General features: G+C 39.1%; 1 protein-coding gene across 1 annotated transcript in view; it reads left to right on the top strand.

The window, feature by feature from the left end:
* Pparg (peroxisome proliferator activated receptor gamma) overlaps positions 1 to 22,177 on the top strand; it is a gene marked incomplete at its 5' end in the record, with an annotated part of 52,385 nt that overhangs the window by 9,384 nt on the left and 20,824 nt on the right. Inside the window, 2 exon segments of the mRNA NM_001244281.1 lie at positions 4,178 to 4,316; positions 16,357 to 16,556. Of these exon segments, the coding sequence (NP_001231210.1) occupies positions 4,178 to 4,316; positions 16,357 to 16,556 (339 nt within the window).

Genomic DNA, 22,177 nt, shown 5'->3' with positions numbered 1-22,177 from the left:
GGACTGATCCAGACCCCTTGAACGTGGATGTCAGTTTGGAGGTCTGGTTAATCTATGGGGCCTCTGGTAGTGGATCAGTATTTATCCCTAGTACACAAATGGACTTTGGGAGCCCACTTCACATAGAGGGATACTCTCTCAAGCCTAGACACACAGGGAAGGACCTAGGCAATGCTCCAAATGATATGACAGACTTTGAAGATTCCCCGATGGAAGGCCTAACCCTCCCTGGGGAGCAAAAAGGAGATGGGATAGAAGGTAGATGTGAGTCAGGGGAGGAGGGGAAGGAGAGGGAACTGGGATTGACATGTAAAACAAGCTTGTTTCTAATTTAAATTTTTTAAAAAGGGAAAAAATAAATCTATACCTACATACACTGTAGTAAACCTACAGAGTGCTAAGGAGAAAGAGAATATGTAAAAGCAACCAGTGAGATAGAAAGATCACCACCAACATTAGTTCACAAGATACTTCCCACAGCAACGATGAATACACAAACACAACAGGATTCAAGGTGTTAGGGGGTGTGCCTGTCATCTCTCAAGAACAGAAGTTAAATGAAATGTTTACAGGTTTTTGCAAATCACTGAAAAAATGCATTTCAGCATAAAGCCATAGAGAAAGAAGATACTTACCAACACATGTGACAAACATCAAATACGCATCTAGAATATATTAAAAAGCCTAATGTTCAATTTTAGACAAGATACTACATTACAAACTTGAAAATGAAAAGCCAGGGAAATATATGTTGATATCACACTTACATTTTATTTGTAATAGATTCTCAATGAAATCTGACAAGTGGGCATGGTGTCATGGACCTATAGTCACAGGTGCAAGGGAAGGTTTGAAGAGGGCAGCAAGTATGAGGAAGTCTGACTACACCAAGTAGTAATGAGATATACAAATTTTCATAACAGTTAAGAGGGCTATAAAATATGGCCATTTTTGGAAAATAATCTTGCATTATCTTATAAAATGCATCATTTGCATAGCATATAATATAGAAATTCTAGCAAAAGATAACCCTTGCATAGCGTACATGTAAATAAATTGTGTACAATGAGCTGAGCATGATGACACATGCCTGTAATTCTAGCACTCAGATAGCTGAGGTAGGAGGCTTGTTGGAAGTTTGAGCTAGCTTTAGCTACATAGCAAGACCTTACCTCGATAACTAAGTAAAATTCTATGGTAATGCTTATAGAAGTGCACTTGTAATAGCAAACATTGGTAATTCAAACAGCTGTCGCCATGTGAGCAGATTAATAAATTGTAGCAAACTCAGAGAATGATCAAAAGGAAATAAAATCACACATTAGATTTTAATGAAGTATGTCATAGGCTCTGACTATGTCCAGTGGTAAAGAGACAACTCTGCCCCTATGGAACTCACAATTTTAAGTGGGGAGTGCGGAAGGGGCAGAGAAGAAACACTTAGGCATGAATGTTAAGCATTTAATCTCTTAGGTAGGTGATTTCTGTGATATGTTAGAAAATCACAAGTACTACTAGAAACAAAACAAAATAAAAGATAAGGAGACTGAGTTCCAGATGTGGGGACATATGGACAGGACAACATCAATTCAGTAATGAGGCTGATTGAGAAGGGAAGATGTTACCAAAATTTGTAATGAAGGAAGTAGAGATACACACACACACACACACACACACACACACACACACACACACACACACACACACACATTGAGTACTCCCAATCCTAGAATACAAAATCCACAAGGCCCCCAAATTTTTCAGTGCCAACAGTGTCATGTGGAAAATTCCATGGCTGACTTCATTGAGCAGGCTGCAGTCAAAATATGGGTTCACTAAAAAATACTATATAGGGGGATTTTTAAGCTACTCATGGAGACACACATCTAAAACTCCAGAATGTTGAAGGGCAAAGCTGTAGAAACCCAAGTTCAAGGTCAGCCTGGGCTAAATAATGAGACTACTATCTTTAAAAATCCAAAGGCTCGGTAGCTCAGAGATAGCTTGCCGAGCTTGTACAATGCCTTGGACTGATCCCTATCACCACCTTCAGGTTCTGTATATACACTGTATATGAACTGATCATAGTGGCACCTGCCTTGCAATCACAGCACTTGCGGATTAGGGCAAGAATACACATAGTGAGCCCCTTTTTTCAGAAAGAGGGGGCTGTGGATCAGTGGCAGAGTGCTTTCCTAGCATGCACGGGGCCCTGCGTTGGAGTCCCAGCACAGGAGATGATGAGGAAGAACACAGATTTAACATTTACACACTCGACTCCATATGTTCCCCTAAGACCAAGATAACTTACTTTGTATGTGCAACTATTTTAGAGAATTATTTTTAATCTAAAATCTAAAGTACTTATGCTCCCAAGTATTTCAGATAATGAAATACTATGTATTTAGAGAAAGAGCTAGACACTTGGGGGAAAGAAAGAGATCAAGTAACTTCAAGAAGAAGAAAAAAAGTCAAGATGACTTCATGAATTTTGGCTTGAGAAACAGAGCATGGGGCTGCCTCGGCTGATTTGGGAAAGCCACAAGTAAAGGAGCTTATAGGGACAGGCAGGACTTCATTTGTGGACACTGGGTTAAAGAGCTATTGAACTTTCCAGTAAGGATGTCGAGCAAGCAGTAGAACGTGCCTATTTGTTTAGTGTTCAAGATGTAATGCTAAAGTCAAGGGGTAGCTCACTGGTAACATACACAAAAGCCCTAGGGAGGTGGATTCTGGAGAAAGTTAAAATCTGTGCCAAAAGAGAGCCAATATTAATTCAGTGGGGTTTTGTTTTTTAATTAAATTTATTTTTGTTCATGTTGTCTGTACATGATGCTTGAGAATGAACATGCACATGTGCCACAATGCTCACATAGAGGTCAGAGGACAACCTCCAAGAGTCCACACGCTTCTTCCAACATGGGCTCCAGGGATCAAGCTTGAGTTGTTAGCTTTACATGGTAATTTTGCCTACTTAAACCATCTTGCTGACCCAGTTCCAAATTGTCTATACCTAGCAGGACCAGATGAATTTGAGAGAAATTATTTTCATGAAGATGAACACAATAAGAAATGAAAGAAAGCTATGGACACACACACACTAGAGCTACAAGACATCTCCAATGAAATTTTTTGCAGTTCCATCCACAATGTGTAGTTAATTCAGATGAGCACTCTGTCAGCCCCAGAAGGATATATTTGCATTTTGAAGTAGCAGATTTTCTGAGGATTTCCCAATTGCTTCTCGTATTATTTCCTGCTATCTCTTTCTGCTTGCAAGCTACAATGGTGGGGGATTCTTTCAACTACATAAAAAAATAAAATAAAACAAATTCTGCAGGAAATTGCAACATGGAGAATTCCAAAAAGTTATCCACATGTGGACTTTTATTGGCCCTGATCTTACTTCAGAAGGAAATGACTATAACTTTGCCAAGCTGCTTAGCACAATTATGAAGGCTGGGGCACGCTGCTGGAATGATTTGCTGAGAGACTGGACTGATTACATGGTGTTTTATATGCATTACATTAAAGCCAGAGCACTTCTTAAAGCATGCTGAAAACTAAATGTGGAGCCAAGGTACACTGCATGACATCACTGGGATGTGCTCAGTCAGTGTCTAAGAGGTGAAAAGGGACCCTAGAGAATCCTCCTGTTCTTTGGTTTACTGCAAGGACCAGTAAGCCACATAGAGCCGCTTATTCAGGACCCCATGGTAGAACTGTGTCACAAACCCACCTTTGGTTTTCTGAATATATGCATAGGTTCATGTATGTGCATAGGTGTGCATATTTATAGAGTACAAGTACATATGTTTGTGCATACACATGAGTGATGGAGGACAACCTTAGGTATCATCCTTATGAATACTGTCAACTGTATTTGAGACAGGGTCTCCCATTGTCTCACTAATTAGACTAAACTGGCTGGTCAATGAGCCCTAGAGTTCCTCTGGTCTCCACGCCACATGATACCCAGCATCTTTACAAAAGGTCCTGGGGATTGAACTAAGACCCTCAATCTTGCAATGCAAGCACTTTCCTGATTGAGCTATCTTCCCAGTCTAAATCCACTTTTTCCGACATCCAAGTCAGTGAGTGTGTCTTTATCAACAGGTGGCTACTTCCATGTGTCATATAGACTTAAGAATTATTTATTTCCCATATCCCTTTGCAGGGTTTTTTCCGAAGAACTATCCGATTGAAGCTTATTTATGATAGGTGTGACCTTAACTGCCGGATCCACAAAAAAAGTAGAAATAAATGTCAGTACTGTCGGTTTCAGAAGTGCCTCGCTGTGGGGATGTCTCACAATGGTAAGTGTACACTGAGAACCATGTATACACTTTGTCACCCTCATGGCCAATGCTAGGTCCAGGTCAGTAGGCACTAGGACAACTGATGGAAACAAGTACAATTTTTCTACTAAAAGGCAGGTCTTCAAAATCACCCTGATGAGAGCGTAGGCCAGCAACTGTCAGCTTTCAAATAGAGCCCTTCTTTGTTTGGCTGGGCACCTGTATCAACTGGAGAAAAGACTTAAACTTGGGGAAAGGATCTATGGAAAACTGTAATGGTTTAACACAAATGTAATGACAATCATGGTTTTTATTATGCTTTGAAGTCTTTTTAAAAAACAGTTTAAAAGCTAAATTATACTAATATGCATTGGTCATTTCTGCCCACTTTTAAAAAAAATACTGAGTGTCTCTGAGAATATTAGAATTAAGTAGCATATCAGAATTTGGGCCCATGTATTTTCTTGTTGTTCTTTACCATGCAAAGATGAGTACAGCACTATCCTTGACTTCAGAAAATGCACAGACTTGTAGAAGAAAGTCACAAGTACTTTTAATTGCCACATCACAAGTGGGAATTAAATTCAAACTTACAGGGTGTAGCCATGTGAAGGAGCATTTGTATAGTACATATGAAATCCTGGGGTTCCATCCCCAACATTAAGAAAAAATGACTTTGTTGGCTTCAGAAACATAGTAGAGAAGACCCATGTGTTCATGAGCTGTAGCACTCACTCATCATAATCATAGAAGATTTGTGCCTGCTAAAAACAAGTTTTTCATTACCATTTGGTTCAGATCAGTTGACTTGCCCACAAAACTAATTTTAGCTGTAACTTAATAGTGTTATGTTTGTCAAGTCTTATTAGTCAATTCTTTTAAAAAAATCCTATGGCTTCAAGAACTAATATATACTAAAGTTATCAAATGAAGTCTGAAATTTTATTTCATTTGATATCCAATTTTTCCCTCCCTTCCTCCATCCCTGTCTCCCTCCTTCCTTCCTTCCTTCCTTCTTCCTCTTTTCTTTCTCTCATGCAGGAGTTCAGAACCAGGGCCTTGTACATACTAAGTATGCACTTCACCACTGAGCTATGAGCTACAGCTCCAATCTTTGTTTTCTTTTGCTTTCATCTCTCAAAAAACTGATCTGGTAAGAAGATAATCTTTGAACTTGGTGTTCATCTATGTGGACTCTAATATATCTGTAGAGATTAAATTTGTGTCCCATAATGAAGATGTTTGTGTCTCACAGTGGGAACCACCAAGCTCTTGTCAATGATCAATTGGTTGACACTCTACCCTTTGAAAGCAGTAAAAGCTTTAGTTGTCATTATGGGCCAGTTCCTTTAAAAGCAAGAGTACATTATGAATAGAGCTATCAACAGCACTGGACAGGAAGGGAATTTGGTCCAACTTCCCTCAACATTTGACCACATCTGCTTTGTAGCAGTGTACAACTGCAGTCATTGATTGCAAAATAATTTGCTGGTTTAAGTCCATCAATTTTCTTTTTATTTCAAACCTCATAAAACATACAAGCAAGTTTTTAAGCCAAGAGCTTTATTTTAGTTGATGCAATCAAGTTGCAGCAAACTTATTTCATCTTTATGAAGAAATCATTGACTTTGAGGTCATTATCATCAAGATAGTCTTGGAAAGCATGCCAATAATGCTTTTAATGCTATTTAGGTTTTGCCTATTTAAAAAAATGTCATTTATCACATTCATATAAAATATATTTCTTAGTACTTACAGGCAATACAACATTGATGTAAAATATATTTCCTGTGATTTACAAGTAAGCATACCGCAGGGCGGTGGTGGTGCATGCCTTTAATCCCAGCATTTGGGAGGCCGAGGCAAGCGGATCTCTGTGAATTCAAGACCAGCCTAGTCTACAAGAGCTAGTTCCAGGACAGTCTCCAAAGCTACAGAGAAACCCTGTCTCGAGAAAACAAAAAGCAAAAAACAAACAAACAAAAAAAACAAGCAAGCATACCTCACATGAAATGTATCTCCAATTGTTTATCATTTTAAGGTAAATAATATTTAAATTATATGCAAGGAGTGTAGCTCAGTACAGAGCTCAGCATGCACAAGACCCCAAAATCCATTCCCAATACCCTTCTTTCCACAAATTGAACTTATATAATATGGATAGTATAATTTTCTTCACCCAGAAAAAATCAAAGAAAGCTACCATGCAGTTGATAATAAAGTCATCATTTGACTTTATTTAACAGTTAACTTGCACTCAGGAAGCAGAGGCAGGCAAATCTCTGAATTTGAGTTCACCTAGGTCTACACACCAAGTTCTAGGCCAGCATGGCAACATAGTGAGATCCTGTCTCAAAAACAGATAAGTAAGTAAACAAAAAAGTCCATTTCACGTACTCTACCTATCGGGGGACAATCTGAACAGTGTATTCAATTTGTTCTTGCAAAAGTAAGGACCAGTGGTAATTAAATACTATAATTCCAGAGACCTAAGCAGCTCAACCATTAAAGGACTTAAAGATGACTAACAAAACTCCTTCTCAGAGACTTTTAGAGAAGTGTGTTTGCTGAACAATAGAGTAAGCAACCATATAGTCCATACATGGGAAGGGAATCTGCATTGGGCTTTAATCGAGTCCTGATGAGGAAACATTTCTAAATATAACATTTTCTGAGTGGTTGTGGTCACACTAGACAATGTGAGCTACCAGGATGAGGCTTTTTAAGTCACCAGAGGAGACATCTTGTGCATTCTACCTGAATATCATTAGCATGGAGCTATTTTCACTGTACATAAGAATGAACATTCCCCACAGCCAACCTGCCCCAATATGTGTTGCTTTATTTTTAATTTTTATTTTATCTGTTTTATTTGGAGACAAGGTGTAGATGGAGTTTTCTGTCCCACTGACCAGCTCCAAAATAACCACACTGAGACTTATTATTAATTATAAATGTTTGACCAATAACTTAGGCTTGTTTTTAGCTAGCTCTTACAACTTAAATTAACTGATTTCTGTTTATTTTCTTGCTGCCACATGGCTCATGGCTTTTTACCTAATTCTGTACACATCCTGCTTTCTCTACATTTGGCTCAAAACTCCTCAGACTCTTCCCTTTTTCTTCCCAGCATCTTCCTAGTCTGGTTCTCCCACCCAATCTCTTCCTGCATAGCTATAGACCAGTCAGGTCTTCATTAACCAATGAAAGTAACACATATTTACAGTGTACAAAGATTGTTCCCACAGCAACAAGGTCTCACCATGTAGCCCAGTTTGACCTGTATCTCATGATCCTCCTGTCTCATCTTCCCACATGTAGGCATGTGCCACCACCCCCAGATTCTATGTAACTTTCTTCCTGTTCTTTACCTCTGTTTAATCCACTTAATGTGTTTAGATTCTTTAATAGCAATGCCCTTGTTGCTTTAAAGGGAGATTCTGAAGTGACCTTCAAGGAACCAAAAAGCCTTGGAAAATAATTCTAAAAGTCACCAAAGCCAATGATCACTAAGTCCTTTCAGAGTTGACAATTACCCCGTTATTTATAATGAAAAACATAATTCATTGACTTCTTCCCTTTTCAGCCAGCTAGTCCTTACATTTTACTAGACAATGTTAGAGTCTTCCAAAAACATGTGAGGATCTATATGTCAGTTACCTGAATTTGACGTTTCCACCTATATTTTTTGGTGCCATAAAGACATAATCTGTGTGCCTGAACCAAGTCTGTGTCATCAGTTTAAGGCACTTAGCATAATGGTTGTATGATGATGCAAGGCAAGAGTAAAAACCTAAAGCAGTCATCCTGAAAAAGTACACATGATCCATTTCAATTTTCTATCATTAAAGGTTGAGCCAGGGTGGTGGTACATACTTGTAACTCCAGACTCAAGAAGCTGAGGCAGAAGGATTGCCATGAGTTCAAACTCAGCCCTGGCTCCAGAGTGAAACCCTGTAAACAAACAAGAAAAAACAAAACAAAACAAAACAAAAACAAAACCAACAACCAAACTAAAGAGTTTTAGCTCATAGCTTTGGGGTTTTAACCCATGGTTATTTGTCCCTGTTGCCTATAGTGAAACAGCTCATCCTTGACAGAGTGAAAAAGAGAAGAGCTGAGGTAACACAGTCCCCTCCAAAGAAACACCCTTGAGGGCCTGGAGACTTCCCAGCTCCCAAGGGCAGTCACACTTGAAAACTTGGGTCTTTGAGAGACACTATAGACCCAGATGACAGACTATGGCTGACGCTCTTCAGGTAGAACTTGCAGCTCTGTTGTGCCACAGACTAGATGCTGCTGAAAGACACATCTTTAGAAACTTCCTTGCTGGGAACAAGGTTGTTTCTCAAATGCCCATCTCCAGCGTGGTCTAGAAAAACACTAGAGGTTTTCCTGTAAATAATAGGGAGAAGCATGTGTTCCAATTATTTTGATCTTTTAATAATCCATCATTTTCTGGACTATAAGCAGTCCCACAGATTGCTTAGACATCTTTTATATCACTAGACACAATCAATCTGATGCCCTGTCTAGAGCACTCAGAATGGAAGTACTAACACATATGAGCCTAGCTCCTAGGGTACACATAACTTGTGAGATAACTACTGTTCATGTAGGAAGCTGGCTCGACCATTGAGAAAAATGCTTTCAAGGCTTCTTCAGTCAAATGGGCACTTGCACATATTTCTTTACCTTTTAAAACCATAATTTCTATTGGAAATTCCTGCTATCACATCCGTAGTGTTTGCCATATTTAAAAATATGTCTTCATTTTTAGTAAAAAACAAGTTAGTCAAAGTATTTTGAAGAGTGAATATTTCTTAGTCAGAGCTACTTTTTACATATAAACTAAATAACTATGTTTAGGGTAAATACATTTTTTAAAATAGTTTGAAGTAGAAAAGAATTGGCTTATGCTACTAATGAGTCATTTGGTCAGGTTTTCCCTATAACATTGAAATTTGATAATAATGTTTTTAGTATGTTTAAAAGTTAGTGAAAGCTTTGCTGATCAGGATGTCCTATGATGCAAATGATGTGGGAGTTTTCCTTCTATTGAAGATAAGAAGAAACTGACAACTTTAAAAATAGTTTCTCCGTGGTTTTATAAAAATCTGAAGAAAAAAAGTGGTTTCACAATTTTTTGTGGCATTCAGCATGTCTGAAGTAGTTGTCCCAATGCCTGGCAAACAGTAGCCCTAGCACGTAGCATGAAAGCCTAAATGACAGATTTAAGCTTTATTCCTCAAAAAAAATCCTTGCTATAGTTTAGATCTGAAATGAGCCCCAAGGCCTGGTGTTGAAGACCTGCTTGCCAATGCCTAGTGCTATTGGAGGTGGTGGGACCTAGTGAGACCATTGAGGTGTGCCCTTGTTTCCTGGCCACCATGAGGTGAACAGGCCTTTTCTGACACACATCTGTCATAATGTACTCTATTACTGCATGCAACAGAACAAGAGCAATCAACCACTGTCACCTTTGTGGTGTGAAGGAAAAGGTGACAGTCCTAATACACAAAGCACCTATGTTAATAAATCTGCCTCTTCTCCCACTCCTGTCCCCTTGACACTTTAGACTTCAAGTGAACTGTGTCTTACCATTCCTGGAAACAGTCTCTGTGCTTACAAATACTGTTGCCTCTGGATCCTGATCCTCTGTCCCCATCAGAGTCCTACTTGACATTCAAGGCCTCATTCAAATGCCTTTTCCTGAAGACTTTTTTGATTCCTTGTGCTTGCTCTTCAAAGTGGTTTGTACCTTCCCAGTATACCATATTCTGCTAAGACAGACAAACACACACAGAGAGAGAGAGAGAGAGAGAGAGAAAGAGAGAGAGAGAGAGAGATGCAGACATACATATACACATACACATAAACATACACACAGAGACAGACATATACACACATATACAAACACACACAGACAAACATACAGAGAGACAGACATACACACACATACAGACAAACACACAGACAGAGAGAGAGAGAGAGAGACAGAGAGAGAGAGAGAGAGGAAGAGAGAGAGAGAGAAAAGAGGTGAAGAGAAAGAGAGTGATATTGTTTATTGGCAGTGGTCATACCACTAACAGCTATGTCTTGTGTGATTTACATGCAACAAACATATACAAATGGGAAACCTGACCAGGAGACAAATCTTTACTGTTAAAAGCCTGCTGTGACTACAAACTCATCCTTTAAAAATTGAAAGAAAAAAATTATTTTTAATAGGATCCAACTGTATTCTTCTGCTTTACTTGATTTGTTATCTTGAAAGTCTACTTTAATATGCCTTTGTAATTAAATAGCATCTGACCATGATGTACTTACTTTAGATAAGTATTTTGAAAATGTTAGTTTACTATGTTTTATCATGATACTCAAATCCAGAAAACAAGATACTAATTATTCTTAAATAAACATGCTTAAAGTTTATTGTTCAAAAATATCAGTAGTAGATATGAAGTGATAAATCTGTCATGTGATATTATATTAGTATATAGTAATTACATCTTGTGTATACTAATATGTCTTTTAAGACATTAGTGAGCTTTCTCAAACCTAGTCTTCCTGAATGGACCTACCAATTCTCATACGGATGATTTTTTCTAACTGAGATACATTTCTCTAGATGATTCTTTTTCTTTTTCTTTCTTTTTTTTTTTTTTTTTTTTGATACCAGAGATCAGGCCCTCTAAGCACATGCTTTACCACTGGGCCATAACAACCTGCCCTTTGCAGGTGACTATCCCAAACATAAAATTGAAGTTGCTATATGTGACAAGCATTACAACAGGCAGAATTCACCTGTTTTATTTTGTGAAGTCTCAAAGCAAAGTATATTCCCAAGTCCTATGAGTGTGATGTGATTAGATCTTTGTAGTGTTTTAGAGCTAAATATAGAGATAAGAAGGAATCTCAAGTCATCTTTTCCTAGTTCCTCTTCTGCAGATAAAGCAATTAGGGACCATAGGTATTACATAATTTTCTGTAAACCATATAGCTGCTTTATCACAGAGAAGAAATCAGAAAGTTGACTTCCTGGCAGCATTGATGGTAGTGTTAGTTCTACTGTCTTCCAAGAGGCCAGACCTCTCTCATCTCTCAGTGACTCACAGTAACACAGAGAACATTTTCCTTTTGTCTTTGGAAATTAACCATCACTGATAGAAGAATATATAGATATATAGATATATCTGGTCCCCAATGCATAGTGACCATCTTTATTTCTGAGCTTTAACTTCAATCTTCTAGGAAACAGCTGCCCAACTTCCATGTCTTCCTTTGATTCTTCATTCACAGGGTGGGAACTGGGCTGATAATTTAGTTCCCTGGTAGAACACTTGTTCTACCGCATGTACCAGGCCCTGGGTTCCACCCTTATCACATCTTAAAAATAAATTTTAAAAAAATTACCGAGTTAAAAACACTAATACCTAACAACTTCTAAAAAAAAATCGAGACCAAGAGATTAACTAAGTGTTGGGGTTTGCTACTTTCTCTTTATCTTTATCTGCTGGGGGAGCAGTGGCTGCCAATCTGACCTGTAACCCACAAAAAGCACAGTCCCACACCACTTCATCCCCAACATAAAAGCCATGACAGGAAGTATGAGCTTGCACAGGTGTCTTGCTTAACCCTGTTTGTATCTTTGCTCAATACTCACCTGATGTGGGTGTAGCTGAAATCACCTGGACTCTAAATAAATGAATGCAACCAGCATTCTCCCCTTTAAAAGAAAAAAAAAAATTCCAGGAATGGGAACGCAACCTATAATCTCAGCACCTGGGAGGTAGAAGCGGGAGGATCAGGAGTTCAAGTTCATCCTCAGCTACATAGCAAGTTCAAGGCTAGCCTGAGCTATATGAAGCTCTGTTTTGTTCAAAGAAACAAAACGTTTCTCTACTTCAGATCTGTCACATTCAGATTTAGTACCACCAAACAGGACCTAGTCTCTTCCTTTTCCAAGCCCCTGGTGTGTAAAAATGCTAAATCTGCCTGTGGATCAAATTATGTCTAACTTGTAACAGTGTTAATTAGCAATACAGACAATTTATTCATGAGATTTAGCCTTTTTTGAGAACTTCAACTTATGAAAATATGCATTTTTTCAGATTCTAGCAGGGCACTATCTTAATGTATCCTAATTAAAGTGATTTTGTAAGGTTTTGGCTATTTTTGTTAGGTGAAGGAAAGCAGAACTGTCAATGTAATAAGTTATTTTCTTTAACTATTTAAATTAGCTGTTGTGTTGCCCACTAGGAAAGATAAAATGCATCTTTAGGCATGTTAATGTCCAGGAATGTTTATAGTTCCTTGTCTATAAAATTGTAATCATAGGAGGGGCTGGAGAAGAAATATCTCAGTGGTTAAGAACACTTGCTACTCTTGCAGAGGACCCAGGTTTGACTCCCAGCACCCACATGGTGGCTCACAAGAGTCAGTAACTTTAGTTCCAAGGAATTCTATGCTTTCCTCTGGCCTCAGAGACATTTCACACACATGGTACAAAGAAATATGTGTGAGCAAAATACTTATACACATTAAAAAATAAATCTTTTTTAAAAATTTAACCAGAGAGCAAGTGAGATAGCTCAGCAGATAAAGGAGCTAGCCACACTAACCTGAGCTCCATCCCCAGGACTCACATAGTGAAGAAGGGAGCCAACTCCCACAAATTGTCTTCTGGCCTTCTATACATGCAACATGCATACATACATACACACTAAATAAATGTTTTTTAATTAACCAGAACTTAGGACAGTGTAATATATGAGAGTCACTTAATAATTTTTTAAATTTATTTACTAATTATGTATACAGCATTCTGCCTCCATGTATGCCTCACACCAGAAAAGGGCACCAGATCTCATTACAGATGGTTGTGAGCCACCATGTGGTTGCTGGGGATTGAACCCGGGTCCTCTGGAAGAACAGTTAGTGCTCTTAACCTCTGAGCCATCTCTCCAGCCCCCCACTTAATAATTTTTATCAAGTAAAAAGACAGTGTGGGGTAGTCTGTGAAACAGTAAATGATTCTAGCAACTTCTATCTCACTATATAATAGCTCTGATTGTTTTTTCCAAATTTTATTTCACAATTTCTGTGGTGTTTTGTTTTTATTTTTATTTTGTTTTATTATTTGCTATGCTGGGGACCAAACCCAAGGCTTACCATGTATGTTAAGAACATACTCTACCACTGTGACCCATATACTCAGCCCACAATTTCTTCATCTTTTAATGTCATAATTGTTACTTTCTTTCATGTACATATTGACTCATATTCTATTTTTAAACTTGGTGTTTTGAAGTTTAATTCTTCACACATTTATTGTATACTATATGTAATTTGTTACACCCAGGAGCAAAAATAAAACTTGGTATTCATATAGCTTCTGTTCTAGAAGAATAACTAATGTAAACCCCTTAGAAATGTTGTAAAAGCTTCACATTAATATATGCATACAAGCAAGCCTACCATTTAGAAAGCTTTTTCAAACCCCACATAATGTAATATATAGTATATAATATAATATATAATATATAATATATAATATATAATATATATATACCCTCTTTGGGTATTGGGGTGGCTTATTAGAATGTTCCTCGGGAGACATGTAGTTTTAGAATGTTCCCAAGTAGTTCTCATACACTCTGCCCCTTTTCTTCCACATTTCTCAAAAAGACAACAAAACAAATGATTAGTTCTGTGTGAGAGAGGTGGTGGTTAAGAATGGCTTTGCAGGAGACTATGAAAGGATCTTCTACACGTTGTTAAATTGTTGTTTTGCATATATTAATGGGTCTAATTGTGGTATTTGCATATATGTATATCATATTCACCTCCATTACCTTTTCTTGTCCCTTTCCTCTTCCAAACTAGCTAGTCCCCTTCTACTTCCATGTTATTGTCATCATTGTCCTTCTTCTTTCTTTTCTTCCTCTTCTCCCTCTCTCTCCCCCTCTCCCTCTACCTCCTCCTTTTATTTTGTGACCTAGTGAGTTTACTTAGGATCACTTACAGAAGCATGTGTGAGGGTTACTTACAGGACCTTGGGCAACTTACCAGTGGCAACACTACTGAAGAAAATGCCTCTGCCTCTACAAGCAACCATAGCTACCAATCCTCAGAGAGGGGTGGGGCCTTGTTGGGCTTCATGAACATGTGTTTTATTCATTTTAGTTCAAAATGCTCTATAAGTGCTAAGTGCTGAGTATAATAAACAAGAGTTTAATGAACAAGACTCCTGTCTTCATGAAGACTACAGACTGGAGGAAAAGAGAAAACATTATTATTAACTACTATGGCCAGAGTTATGAAAAAGAGGAGAGTAGTGTCAAGGTCATAGACAGAGGGAGCCCAGTGGATCTGGGGACCAGGTGGGAAGGCCCCTCAGTAAGCTGACATTTCTTATCCCAGTGCAGCTAAAATGGAAGAGAATAATGGGAGGCTGCAATTTTGACTGAAAAAAAAGGGGGGGCAATTGTTTAAAGATTTCTTTTTGAAGGGGTCATGTACAAAGGTTATATTTATCAAAAGTATCTAAACATATTCTGATTTAATGTAAACTAGAGGCAAGCATCTCTATTGAGTATAATTGTTTTATTAGTGATAAAGTATAGGGCCAACTGAGATGAGTTTACACATATGAGACTCAGAGATACAAATCAATCTTTTATCTAAAACAAAATTGAGCTGGATATGGTAGTAACCAAGGATGCTAGTTCAAGGATTTTCAAGTTCTGGGCCACACTGTGCTATGCAGCAAGACCTAGTCTCAAGAATATAATATAAAAATAACAAGAGTTGAGCTGTAGCTCAGTAGTAGAACATGTGTTCACCATGCACAAGGCCCAAGAAGGTCTGAAAAGAATGTCAGATCCCCTAGAATTTGAGTTATAAATGGTTGTGAGCCACCAAATGCATGCTGAGAATCAAACCAGGGCCTCTACAAGAGTAACACATGCTCTTCACCACTAAGCCAACTCTCTAGCACCCCCATTTTAAATTTATTTTTTAAAAATATTTTTAAAACAACAATGAAGAATGACCACAAAGAAAAGCATTATTCAAAGTGACATTTTTACAAATGATATCAGAAGGAAGGCAGGAAAATTTATTCAAGTTGAAAACCTATAAACAGATTATTATTAATTTTATTTTCTGAGAATGAGATGTAGGTCTAACACATGCCAGGCAAGTTCTGTCCCCAGACAACAATTCACAAAGATTAATTCCCACCTTAGGCTCTGTGGTCTCTCTTTAATCTTTCTTTTGCATTCACACTTCCTCACCCCTTGAGAAGCCCAGGATAAAGGTGTCTTTCTGATGAACCTCAATAAGGGGTAATTCTACAGAGTTAGCGATAAGTCCAACTCCATCCATTCAATGTCCAAGTTCTCTGATCTACTAGATGGAATAAAGCACCATCCTTTCTTCACATCAGGGACAAGCAGATCACACAAACTGCCTGAGAACAGAGCCTGTGCTTGTACAACTGGGACTTCGTAGCTCCTTACTTAATTCATGAAACATGTAGATCCTCCTACCTGACCTTTTGTGAAGTGCAGAAGTTACCAAGATAAATAAGACAGTGTCCCTGCTTCAGGACATTGTAGTACAGAGGGACAAGAGTCAAATAAAGTCATAATTAAAGTGCAGTGTGAACACTTGGATCATTGGATGGAGTACTGGGAAAAGATAATTAGCTGTACTTGAAAGCCTGGCTCTTAAAGGATGGATAGGAATTATCTCTCAATTACTTCATGTTTGAATGAATGTGTATTCCTATTTGCTAAACAGATTCTTCCAATTTCCTAACAGGATCATATGTTGCCTTTTGAAATTGAAGAAGTAAATAATTCAATTTTCAGTTTTCTGTGCTACTGTTGTGAAATAAAAACATGAGCAAAGTGGTGGATAGAAAGCAGAACCAGCACGGGGTGGAGAGAGGAGGGGCTCCTACACTGTGGGAACCAAGGCTGGGGAGAGCACAATGCAGAGCCATAGTAATGATCCAATGATTCATCCTGTCATTCCTCTTCCTCTGTAGCCATCAGGTTTGGGCGGATGCCACAGGCCGAGAAGGAGAAGCTGTTGGCGGAGATCTCCAGTGATATCGACCAGCTGAACCCAGAGTCTGCTGATCTCCGGGCCCTGGCGAAGCATTTGTATGACTCATACATAAAGTCCTTCCCGCTGACCAAAGCCAAGGCGAGGGCGATCTTGACAGGAAAGACAACAGACAAATCAGTTAGTTCTCTTCTGCTCTCTTCATGGGGGTGGCTGGAGCCAGGGGTACTTTCTTGGACTAAATGATCTGCCTCAGAATGCATGTGTATGCAGAATATAGCTCAGCTGTGAACTGTTAAAATCTTGTGGCAGGCTGGGTCCAAAACACAGGAAATGTATTCAAATAGGATAAGTAAACATTGTTCTGAAAAAAAGAGCAACTCCTCCAAGCTGTAGTTTTAAAAACACACACACAAAAAAACTTTGAGAGTAACACACGAACTCATAGGTGATCACGATGCTCATGAATGAATGTGAAGCCCTCTCATGCCCCTACCCTCTTTCCAGACCCATCTCTTTGCTCAGTGTCAAAATAACTGGTGAGGACACAGTGTCTCAGCAGCCGTGGAGGAGGCTGAGCAGGTGTAGAAGGTGTTGGATCCCACTTTTACCTTTCAAGGGTTCCGGAGTCATTCTTCCCAAGTTGAAAGTTGGCACAGAAGTCCACCCAGGGTATCATGAAACCTGTGTTCTTACAGTACCAAGCTTTATTCCTGGGAAACTGGCGACTCTATCCTTTTATTATATACATGAATCCTACTTTCTAAGGATCTAAGCTGCCTAAGCTACTACAATGGAATATTTTATTATTTTATTTTATTATTATGGGGGTTTGTGCTAAATATTGATTAAACTCAAAGCCTCAAGCATGCACGTACACCTGTGCTAGAGCTGAGATACATGCCCAAGCCTCAAAAGGATCCTTAAGCGACATTGTTTAGAAAATTCATAATAGTTGAAAATCATTGTGGAGTCCAGTTTTGTAGGAAGCAGAAAGCTTCCAACATGAAGCTGAGAATCAACACCAAATTGCATTAAAATGAAAAAATACATGCTGCTTCCCATTCCACTGTCAGCTGGGAGCATGACTGGGTCGAGTCTCTGTCCCTCAGTTTTTACAGACAGGGTCTGGCTTTGATGATGTGGTCTACAGAATGTCTGTAGGCAGTAAGAGCTGCAGATCCCATGCAGAAGACCTGGATCCAGCTCTTGAGAACCTTAGTGAACATGCCCAGGACATCGAGGCAACTAATAGGTAGATTCATGTAACTTGATACACATTTGGATTTTAGAAAAAAAATCATATTTTGTTGACTCTCTCAGGTGATCTCTTTCTCTTTAATTAAATGACTTAGAGCATAGTCATCTAATGGCTGTGAGAAAGAGCCACATGCCACTAAGAACAGTTGAGTTTCAGATACACAAGGGCCCAGATCCTGCAATTCCCAAGTATTTTATACATTCTTTACATTCCAGCCACGGGGCCATCTGAAGGCTGCTATTGTTTACTACCATCTTCATTTAAGGAGAAGGAACTGAAGTGGAGAGGCATGTGCACATAGACATCGGAAGGCTATGATGTAAGCTTTCTGACGTCTAGTTGGGAGCATTCTCGGCATGCTATTCCCAGGACCACACATAGTACAGTGCAGTCTGTCCACTAAGCACAAAAGGCAGCCATAGCAAGTGAAACATGAGTGAAGACCTGTACACAGCTAATCTGACTACAGAAAATAAGCTTACTTCATTCCCATGTTGAAAGTAAAGGAAGACTGCAGCCACATGACTAAAGAGAATGAAGACTTGAAGGCAAATTGCAACAGCTTGCCAAGAGCAGGTGCAGCAAAGAGGGTTGGAGTTTGGGATCTCAGAACAAGGCTCTGGGGAGGGGGTTGCTGAAAGGCAAGGAGTCCCATAGTAGTCAGTTCAGTTTTACCTAAACCCATTCATTTTGCAGGCTCTGGGCTCTTATCGTCTTACCTCCAGCACACACCTGAAATCCATGCTGGAAATCCTATCAATTTAGTACTACTTAGAAGCTAAGTTGGAGAGGAGAGAGAGAGTGCAAGCCAGCCCACCCTAATAGGCAAGAATTTAAATTTATTTAATGGTAGCCAATGTAGTCCTATCATTGTTCTGAAAGACACAGAGCCCAAACCACTAGAAATCACTTGGAAACCTCATCCCAACTGACTTTTTGGCTCTAAATCTTTGAGTTAAAAATAAGATAATTGGAGGCCCTTTGTGAAACAAATAGCTATTAAGCTATTTAAGGAAGGGGCTACAAAAGCTTGATTATAGACTTCTCAATTCAGAGGCCAAGGGTTGTCATTTTTCCCTAAAGTAAGTAGGCTTGTGCTTTGCCCATAATAGTTACTCAGACTATTTGTTTAATTGAATTAAAGACTGTTGCTATGCCCTTTGAAATTATGGACTTTCAACAGAGGGCTTTTCACTAGCCCAATATTTGTTCATCAAACTAGACATCATTAGTGATTGGATAGTGACAAAATTGCCTCCAGTTAGAGTCTAGAAAAAGAAAAAGAGGCCCAGCCAAATATAAACAACCCATTCACTGATTATACAGAACTAAAATCAAATTGTTTGGCACTGTTTTCTCCTTTTCTGGTGAAATCAAACCAAGCACCAATGGAAAGAAATAGTTCAGTAGAGAATATGGAAGAGAAACCCAAAATGTGATTTGAAGTGAGATTTGTTCTTTATCAGCATGGTCCTATTATTCATTTGATAGCATCTATCTCAGGGGTGTTATGTTATCTCTTGGCCAGGACTGTGAAAGCTAAGATTTGCATTGATAGGGAAAGTTTTGCTGAAGTGTGGCCTCTCGAGATGGTGGGGGATGTGAGAAAGTGGCTGAGGCCATGAGGAGAGCAGCTTAGGTCTCATTATACACACAGCTTGCAGCTGATGTCATCGAATCAGTTAGGCCAAGCCTGGGGGAGGCTGCTCAGTGTAGTGGATGACCAATTACCCAGAACCCTTGCTAAAGGAAATGATCAGACTGAAGAGGCCATTCTTTACGTTTATCTCACTGCTCAATTTAACCATAGCCTGTTAGGAACCCACCAGCTGCTGCCCTCTCAGCCTTTGCCTCCAGGCCAGCAGGAGCCACTCCCCCTTCTCAGCTACACTTCCTCCTTCTATATCTTATCCCCTTGGGCCACTCACACCTTTCAAAACAGATAAATTAAGTGTTCCTGCTCTCCTCCTATCAACTTTAACATCATATCTTTGGGATAAGATACCAATATTTTTCATCATCTTGCCTCCAAAAATATGGGCTGGGTATGCTAGGCTCAAGGGGATGTGGGCTACAGGAACCCTAGAGAAATCTTAGGAGTGGTATGCCTTTTCGCCACCCTCGAACCCATTCTCCCCACCACCTGCTTTTCTTCCACTGGTTTGCTTCAACCACAGCCCCTCCCTTGCTGAAGAAATCCTATGGATCTCTGAAGCCCACACTGTGCTGGAAGGCAGTTTGATAACTGAATGGACTTTGGGGTGTTTGACTATCACGTTGGTGCAGTGCAGTGGTCACATGATCCCATGTTTGTTGATGAAAATAAACTGAGTGGTTTTCAAAAACCATTCTCAGTGCCATGGCTTGTCATAAAACAATAAATAGAAAAACCCTGGGTATGCCTGCCAACTCTTCACTGAATATCTGAGAGTGATGCCTGGTGAAGCCCTGGTTTGTATTCTATCTACAAATAGGAAATAAAACTTTTTATTTGTACTGTGTTGGACTTTGGGTTCCAAGGCATCATGTTGTTTATGACAGGCACATGTAAAGTCACTGTTCTTGTAACGACGGGGGCAAACTGGTGCCATTTGGAAAGTGACCATTCTGAATAGTATATGAAATACAAAACCACTGAATCATAAAGCCCATACAGAGCTGTAAACTGCTATGGAAACATTTCTGTGCCCACTTACATTTAAGCTTTCTAAAATATACAGAGGCCATCACATCATACTGACTTAAATCTTGGGAGAGATGTCTTCTTAAATCCTACTCTTAAAGTTAAACAAAGCATAGTCTCTCCCTTCACCTTTGAAGGGCCTGAATGAACTGAGGAAATAATATTGAGGGAGCTCATGGAGAAAGACTTAGGAACCCTGTAAGAATAAAGCAGAAAGCAGTGCTGAGTAATCTCCAAGACTAATGAACTTAGGTTCCTGGCATTGTTGATCCATCTACCAATAGTAATAAAATAATTTCTTTTATGACCAGAGTAATCAGCAATAGCTAACAGTATGACAGATCTAAACTAATAGTGAGGTGTTTTGTTTTTGTTTTGTTTTGGAGAAGAAACAAAAATATTCTTATTCTAGGTTTGGGTTCAGTGATAGAACACTCAGGGTGCCACTCCCAGTACCAGACTATAGCAATAATATTATTCAGCATAGTTAAGGAGGAAAGCAGTTGGGCTTCTTTATTTATTTTTATTTTATCTATCTATCTATCTAAGTTAGTTAGTTAGTTGTTGGACTGAGTTGGCCAGTACTCTTGGCTGATATTGAACAATTTATTTAAGAGCTGTGGTTATGTTTCATTTGAGTGTGAATAATTCTTATTAAGTTTTCATTTGTTTGTCTTAAATCACTAAACCACATGGGGACACATAATTACATCTGACAGACTTTCTCACTTAACTTCTATCATTGACTATAAGAAATATCATTCAAAAGTCACTGCTTGGGGACCTCAGCACAGAAGAGCTTGGGTTTAAAAGCCCTAGTTCTTTCCAGAGAAGTGATTTTATTGAAAAGGATTAAAATGCATGGAGAAGCCAGGGGAAAACATTATAGAAGAAGCAATCAGGAGGATGTGCCAGTTCTAGGTCAGGGATTGCTATAAAGAACTCTTGGACTGTGCAAAGTATCCTGGCTTTCAGTCTCTTCACACTTGGAGAGTAATCATGTGGCTTTCAGAAGAGCCTTTGCATTCTGTGGGTCCCATGTGGGTCAGCAGAGATACAGGAGCAAGAACAGAAAGGAGGTTGAGGAAACCAATGTACTTGGGGTTAGCATTCATTAACTGTAGCTCATAGAGGACAAGGTGTGTGCCTAACATTATGAAAACCAAGAAACAGGAAGACAGACAAAATCTAAAAGACAAGCTCTAAGAATGTAATGTTCTTTGGAAAACCTAAATATCTGGGAAGGCCCACGAAATGAGGCCCACATTTCCCAAACCCGGGTCTTGTTGTTTTGGTTTGGTTTGGAAACAGGTTCTCGTATAGCCCAGGCTGACCTGGAGTTCACTCTGTAGCCAAGATGAACTTAAGCTCCAGATTCTCCTGCCATTACCTCCCCAATGCTAGGATTACAAGCAAGCAGCACCATGCCTGGCCTCCAGCTGTAACTCTGCACTGTTATTTTCGTGAGATTTTCTGTGAGCAGGTTGGCTACTATGCAGATGTGTATGTGACAAATTAGAGAAGTTACCCAGAGCTGCCTTAGCCAATCTTTCTTATTTACCTCCTTTAATGGGTTGTTTTATTAGTCAAGAGGAGCTGACTTAGCACTTTGTGTAGAATCCCTTCCATACCTTAGGTATTAATCTGCTGATGGCTTATTAAGAGGTGCATCCACACAGTATTAAAGGCTGTGGTTAGCATTTATGAACCCAAATCCAGTCCCTAGTGGCAAGCAAAGCTTAGGCATCAGGGAATCCCATTCCCAGAGACTTGACCACTGTTCTGAGAAATTTTGTTCTCATCATTTGCATATTTTTCTTAGACTGTGTATGCATTTTGGGCCCTAAAAATCCTAGA

Source organism: Cricetulus griseus, chromosome 8 (assembly GCF_003668045.3).
Source record: "Cricetulus griseus strain 17A/GY chromosome 8, alternate assembly CriGri-PICRH-1.0, whole genome shotgun sequence".
NCBI lineage: Eukaryota > Metazoa > Chordata > Mammalia > Rodentia > Cricetidae > Cricetulus > Cricetulus griseus.
This window is presented reverse-complemented; position numbering and strand designations above follow the sequence as displayed.